This window comes from Schistocerca gregaria, chromosome 1 (assembly GCF_023897955.1).
Source record: "Schistocerca gregaria isolate iqSchGreg1 chromosome 1, iqSchGreg1.2, whole genome shotgun sequence".
Taxonomy (NCBI): Eukaryota; Metazoa; Arthropoda; class Insecta; order Orthoptera; family Acrididae; genus Schistocerca; species Schistocerca gregaria.
The window spans coordinates 540,039,863-540,047,764 of NC_064920.1; the positions used below are offsets into that span (position 1 = coordinate 540,039,863).

The 7,902-nt window shown below is 37.5% G+C and overlaps 1 protein-coding gene across 1 annotated transcript in view; it reads left to right on the forward strand.

The window, feature by feature from the left end:
- LOC126355649 (cytochrome c oxidase subunit 6A, mitochondrial) overlaps positions 1 to 1,516 on the forward strand; it is a 5,118-nt gene extending 3,602 nt beyond the window's left edge. Inside the window, exon 3 of the mRNA XM_050006016.1 lies at positions 1,331 to 1,516. Coding sequence (XP_049861973.1) covers positions 1,331 to 1,420 — 90 coding nt within the window. The 3' untranslated portion in view covers positions 1,421 to 1,516. The remainder of the gene's footprint in view (positions 1 to 1,330) is intronic.
- Positions 1,517 to 7,902: the final 6,386 nt, after the last annotated feature.

A 7,902-nucleotide genomic window follows, 5' to 3' on the forward strand; every position in this document is an offset into this window, starting at 1 on the left:
AAAGGTCTGAGATTATAGTTAGAAAGGGGCTAATTCAGCCACAAATTCAGTGTAGAGTTTGACAGGATCTGCAGCTTTGTTCAGTTTTAATGATTTCAGCTGTTTCTTAAACACCTCTGAGGATTAAATTGGGGCAATTCTCCTTGGTTTTCCTATATGAAGGAACATTTGAAGAGTTGAGCATTTCAAGCTTTTGCTTGGCTAGTCTTAATTTCAGTTCCTATCTCATTTGCTAATGACTGCACACGAACTTTGATGCAAATAACAGCCTTTGCATACAACCAAAATTTATTTTGATTTTATGAAATGTCAGTTGACCGTATTCCATTACAGTGTTTACTGAAGGCATCACTCATTGTTCTCTTGACAACCAAACAGATTTCATTCAGAGTCTCTATTTATAACCCTACACTTTTACACTTATTATGCTGTAATATGTTTCTTTAGAAGTTTCTTTACAGTGACTATACCATGGAGGTTCCCTCCCATTATGAACTGTTTTAGTGGGTACATATCTATCCAATGTGTGGTCAGCTATTCTTTTAAGCTTGAGCCAGAGTTCCTAGCTACATGCTCCTGATCGGTACTTAAAATTTTAAGTTCAGCATTGAGATACGACACCAGTACATTTTTTATCTAGTTTTTCTGAACATATTTATATCTTTCTGCTTATTTTAGTTGTCCTTTGTACTTTGGTAATCATTGCTGCAACAGCTGCATCATGGTCACTGATACCAGTTTTGATGTGGACATCCTCAAAGATATCAGGTCTATTGTTGCCATTAGACCCTACGTATTTCCATCATGAGTAGGGTTTCTATCTATCTGTTCTAGGTAGTTTTCAGAGAAGGCATTTAGTTAAGTTTCACAGGCTGTCTTAACATGCCCACCACTAACAAAACTGTAATTGTTGGGTGATTAAAGTCTCCACCGATGATTACAGTATGATTGGGGAACTTGCATCCAAGTGAACTGGTAACACCAGCCTGATGACTACTTACCAGATAGGGCTCTTGAGAATAAGGTTTGAAAACTTTCACAGGACTGTAATAACTGAACTACAGAGTTAAGGGGAATTATATGTATTATACAGTAGAGGTTTTACCTTGAATAGATATGAGTTTAAATCTTAGAGAATGGTAGTTGTATATGATTGTGTTCAGTATTTATTAATACATATTTTAATGGCAACATTTGTTAGTCAACAAGCAGTACTATATTTACTTGTGTAGTCTTGTAATTTTGTTGTAACAGTACAAAACAGTTCATGTTTTTGAATGCATAACTAACTATATATGTGACTGAGGTTGTAATAACTTTTCCTTTTCAGAGGTTCCCATGGGGTGACGGAAACAAGAGCCTGTTCCATAATCCTCATACAAATGCCCTCCCTGAAGGTTATGAAGACGCCCACCATTGAATTGTTTACTTATTTCAGAATGCTGTGTAGTGAACCATTATTGTATTGGATGGATGTTTAATATGTATATAGCAATAAACAGCTTACAATAAAGGACATATCTAGTCGAGGTTTAATAAATTCTAATCAGATTTTGAAAATGGGGTGCTTCCAATCCAATGCCTCATGTACTTATATTTTCAAGGATATAATATAGCTCGACCAAAGTGAATGCAAGGAGTTGCATATACACCAGCTTCAAATGAGAAATGTAAAACCATTTCTCAATTCTCCTCTTTAGAGAAGAATAATGAACATGAATATATTGCACATTAGATCAAAGCACACAGATCTCTTGTTTGGGTTAGTTTGCTGTTCCAATGGTTTTAAGCAACAGTTATTGAATTCTTAGGAGGTAAGTGAACAGTATGCTGTAAAATAAACCTAAGAGAAAGTACTGGTCCATCTTTGCTTAAAAATTGGCGTATAAAAGTTTGTGATGAGTTAAGTAAAATTTGTAAATATTGTTTCATCAGAAACAAGATGGGCTGCAACATTTTTGTGAAATGAGATTATGTAGTTCTGGACGCCTAACATGGGCAGCTTTGGTGCACTGTGAAGAACACAGAATTGCTAATGTGGATTGCTGTTACTACTGTAGTTGCAGTGACTTGCAGCTATGAGGACAATTTATTGCTGTGTGATGTGAATGGCCCACAATGAACATACACAAACAAGTACTAAGATTCAATAAGGAAAGAGCCAAAAATTAAATTGCCTTTCCTTACAAAACAAAGTTAATTTCCAGCTTATCTATAATTAAAATTCCTTTTTTCTGAAGTCCCTTTAAATTTTCATCTTATTCCATTTTTTCTTCTCTGATACAACAGTGTGACCACTTTCATTATTAAAATTGTTAGCCTTTAGACATAATATATTTAAATAGAAGAGTGAATGATCATCATTGGATTAGATAAAGTTGGTGGCTACCAACTCTTACCTCTCAGCCCCTCCCCCACTTGTGGGTTGGAGCTATTTTTCTTGTTCAGCAAGTATTCTCTAAAATGTAATTGTTGTTAACTTACCAGCAGTTGAAATGAAAAAGAAAAAAAATAATCTGCAGAAGTGTTGACAAATGCACATTAAAAATAACTTGAAAAAACATTAAAACTCCCATCCCGACCCCTAACTCCTTTAATTCAGTTTAGAGGTAGAAAACCAGGCAGGATGATATCGAAGTTCTGCAAGGGAGGAATAGCTGAGACAAAGCCTTTTGGCAGGGGGGATGAATAGGTAGTTCCAATGAGCCACATTAAAAAATGAATCAAAGATAAGTGAAACTGCTTGAGGAACAGATGAGATGGTAGTTGGGAGGGACTAAAAATAGTGTTGAAGAGAAAAGGATAATAATGCATACACTAAAATTTAATTAGAAAATAAAGGATGATAATAGGCATTGTTAAGTCAAAAATGGAAAGAAAGTGGGCCATGTAATAGAAACTGAGGATGAACAACAGTACATTAAGCCTAGGTGGATGAGATCTCATGTGTATTTGAGTGAGTTTGCAACAACATTCTTCATGTTTTATCAAGATGCTTCACACAGTGAAATATGCTGATAAGCCAAAATGTGACCATTATCCATTGTTTAGACCGATTGTGGGCATGACACAGTAAGGAAAGTACATAAGCAGAGCAGAAACTAATGAATCATTCTAGCAGTGATACAGGCCACAAATGGGGAATCCATTGCCAACCAGATTATTATGGTACGACAATGATCAGTAGGAATATTATGTAGTGTTCAACTGCAGTTATTATCTAGATAGGTCTCCAAGGAGTTGAGCATTTTAAATGCAGCAGCATAATACATGGATTTGTAATGAAATTTGTCATAATCATTTGAGAACAAGAGTGATATCCATAATTGTAGCACCAGACAAAAAATTATATTTTTTCACCCATTATTAAAGCTGTCAAGTGACTTAGGAAGGAGTTCAGTATCCAGCAAAAAAATTTTCAATCATTTGCCCACGAACATAAAATGTTTGACAGGTAACAAATCTTAGCCAGTCCAGCCTAACATAAAATCATTTCTCCTTAACAGCCCCTATTCCATGAATTAATTTTTATTTAAAAACTTGTAGCCTGTGCCTTGGTTTTATATATGTTAACACTAGTGGTATACATATACTGTAAACTGATTCCACATTACTTTGACAAAAGAATTGTTCAAATGATGTCTGGGACATGCAACTAACTATTGTAACTGTACTCTGCTTCAGCAATCATCAGTTATTTTGCTGCCCAACTAGAAAAACTTGGCTTTTTGCATGCTGCTATCGTGCAGTTGTATGGAAAGTGTCTGAAGAATAGTGAAAGATGTGAAGGTGTTGGACCTTCATGCCTAATCACAGAACTTGGGGGTCAGAGACTTGTCCATTTTGTAAAGTAGAATAGGCTGCAGTCTGTGGCAGATCAGTTAATAGAATATAATGCTGGTGCAGGCGCAAGAGATTTAGCATCTACTTTCACTGTTGTGGAGCTCTGCTGAACACGGCCTTGTGCATTCCCCAGTGACGTGATTAATATTGTTGCAGTGGTCATGAAATTGTGGATCAACATTTCGCTGGTCGGATGAATCACGTATCTTGTTACACCAGGTCCGTGTTGCGGCCGGATATATCTGCATCCAGATGAACAACTACTCAAAAACAGGCATCATTTCACATATGCATGATGGGAGGGTCTGTCACCTGGGCCTCCATGGGACCTGTAGGCATAATCAAAGACATCATGACAGCTATGGACGACATGAAAATTATCATGGACAATCTGCCTCCCTTCATGTTCGATGTCTTTCCCAATGGCAACTGTATTTTCAGTAGGATAACTGCCCATGTCTCAAAACTAGAATCATGGTTCAAACGGCTTTAAGCACTATGGGACTTAACTCTAGAATCATGCTGCAGTAGTCTGAGGAGTGGGATAGTGAACTCGTGTTCATGTTTGCCTGTCTGAATGATGATCACATCTGGAATACTATCAGATGCCAGCTCTGTGGCCAGAAACCACTGACCCTAAGCTGGAACTGTGTAACATTTGCTGCCACATACCTCCAGTAACCTATTGACTTATCAAAAACGCTTGCCACACAGAATCGCTGCTGTATTGCATTGCAAAAAAAGGTGGTCATAATGTCTTGGCTAATCAATGTAGGTATGTAAGACAATGTTGCTGTGTTTCATAGCATGTCCTGCAACAATGTAGTGTGTGATAAAGAATTCATGAACACTCTTTCTGGCAGAATGTCACTACAAAAACCTCAAAAAGTAGTAGTAGGGTTATGCATACACATGCTGGTCACCCTTTTCTTGTAATTTTTTTTCCTGTAGGGAGGCTGGTGTATGTGTTTTACTGTGTAGCTACTTATGCTGACAACGTGGTGCAGAGCAAAATACATTCATTTAGTTGTACATACACAATTGAACTAAGAAAAATACAGACAGGCAAGAAAAACATCTGACTGTGGAACAGCCCAAGTCTAAGAGGCGAAAATCCCATTGTTCGATTTGGCTAATTCTTTTTGAGGACAATTGTTTACAGGAAGTAAGGCTGCCCAAAACTGGTAAGCTGAATTCTTTATTCATTATTTATTTAAAACATCACATCAGCACTTCACAATCAGAAATATGTATACATATTTTTAAACTAAAATGTTGCCACAGTACACATCCATCTGCAAGAAAGTAGTTTGCAAACCATTCTCTTCCTGCTCTGAATAATTATTGCCGCCAGCTTGCAGGTATCAGCCCTGAGCACTTATGCTTCACCATGTTCCTGGCTGGTAAACTCCACTTCCCGCATTCTCCTGGTACATCAGTTGTGACTGTATATATTGTTGGAGAGTTGTTTTCCTCTGTTAGTTATTACTGCACATGTGACTGACAATTTTTTCACTATTTATGGTCAAAGCAGTATTGACTTTTCAAAAGCACATAACTTGAAAACCAGAATTCCACAACAAGGTGAGCCCTCAAGAGTCTGTAATTGAATATACAGCCTTTGAAAAAGGCTTTCTTAAATATGGTGATAACAGAAGTGTGTGATCATTAACTAAAACTGCATCTTCTGGCAGGCAAAGAGTTCTCGACTGTGTTACTGATTTTAGAGTACTGTTAGCAAAAGTATGACCATCACATGTCCTTCCTGCTTCACATATTGTGAAGGGAACAATGCTGTAGATGTGCTTGTAATTATGGAACTGAAAAATGCTCCTTGGTAGACATTTTTATCACATATTCCCCATCCACTGCACCAAAGCAGGGAAGTTCCATTGAATCCCAGAGTTCTTTATTATACCCCTCCATTCATCTTCAGTCTGGGGTACCTCTAAAAAAAATAATCAGGATTACTGATCCAAGCATTGTAGTTCACTAGAATGATAGCAAAGCTCAAGCACTGACAGTCTCATTGTTCCCCTTTTAGAATTATGGTAAAGTATATGAACAAGACGAAAATCAGCAAAGGAGAAGACAATAATAAGTGAACCACAGTCGGCCACACCTAGCATAAGCAGAATCAGTGAAAGTGTTTTTAATCTTGCAGCACCATCTCACAGTCAGCAACAAAACTGGCTATGAAGAAAATACATGTTGAAGATCCTTTCCAGCATCTAAAAAATTCTGCTGATGCTGTAAGGTCAATCAGACATCAACCTGAGGAGGATCATGAAATTGCCAGTTTTGCATGAGCATTATGAGGCAAATGCAGAAACTGCCAGAAGAGAATGACATTGAACTAATGAAGGAAATAAGTGTTAATTACCTATACATGAAAGTGTTTCTTGACTGAAAGACAAAAGGACGAACAGGCGCATTGGGGATAGTTTGTTGCTGCCAAGAAGATACTGGGTGGGGAAGAAGGGATGTCACAGTCAGAACCCATGACCTTGTACTATGGCACCACAGTAAACTTAAGTTAAATTGTAATGGTGTGTCGTTACTGCAGATGTATTTTTTGGCATTTAATAATAATAATAATAATAATAATAATAATGACATAAATAAGTAAATGGGATTACACTTAACCTTAATGAATTCTGTAAGTCCCATGTAGATGGTATCACCAACAGCTGGAACAAATTTGCCAAGTGTGAGTTTTGGAATATGATACGAATACTCTAGAGGTGAATACGAATCGCCACCCACTAATCAAGAAAGACAATGTAGTTTATAATGTCAGTTCTGGCAACAGTGCTTCACTATTAAAGTATCTTGGTCCCTTGTTGCATTTAGAAGAAACTGTGATATTCTAAGATGATTAAAATAACTTTTATGGTTAAACACATTCCTTCAATGAGCTCACTGAGCAACAGAGAGGATGTAGTTTCTTTATTCAGTCATGAGCCCAAATGCATCTTTTTTTTTTCTAATCCAGCAATTTCATGCAAACCAGCATTAACTCTGCAACAACTCTTATAGCTACCAACACTTTCATGTCTAACAAAACTGAAATGTATACTGGTGGCACCTTTCTGCAGATGTATACAGAAACATTTGCGTGCAACTCATTTTGCGATACATTGGCACAACCCAGTGTCATCCTGTAAACTATTGTGAGTTGTGTTTTATTCATCTCATAACATACATTTTGCAAGCTGTTTGGTTTGCGTACAGGAAACATTTCAGAAATTTATAATACAGTTACAATGATTTTTACATTAATAAATAACAGCACTACAATACAGAATAATATAAGGATATTTCTTGGGATGTACAACACACTCAAATTTCCAGTTTGTCCTGCATGAATTCATCCACTGAGTAATAACACTTCAATGTCAGTACCTCATATAGCTTTCTTTTAAGTGAACCTAAATTCATCTGCATCAACTTGTTCCCTTTTAATTTCTTACAAATTTTCATTCCAATGTATTGAGGTCCCTGGGCTTACAGTCTGAGGTGGTAGGTGGGGAGCATAAAATTTTCTTTGTTTCTAGCATTATGTGAGTGGACAAAATGATTTACCTCAAATAATTCATGTCTGGTATTAAAAAGTATAATAATCTCATGTGTGTGTAAGTATAGCAGAGTTAATATTTTAAGTTTTGTAAATAATGGTTGACATTGGCGGGCAAGTGATCTACCAACTGAGCTACCGAAGCACGACTCACGCCCGGTACTCACAGCTTTACTTCTGCCAGTACCTCGTCTCCTACCTTCCAAACTTTACAGAAGCTCTCCTGCGAGACATGCAGAACTAGCACTCCTGAAAGAAAGGATATTGCGGAGACATGGCTTAGCCACAGCCTGGGGGATGTTTCCAGAATGAGATTTTCACTCTGCAGCGGAGTGTGCGCTGATATGAAACTTCCTGGCAGATTAAAACTGTGTGCCCGACCGAGACTCGAACTCGGGACCTTTGCCTTTCGCGGGCAAGTGCTCTACCAACTGAGCTACCGAAGCACGACTCACGCCCGGTACTCACAGCTTTCGCAGCAA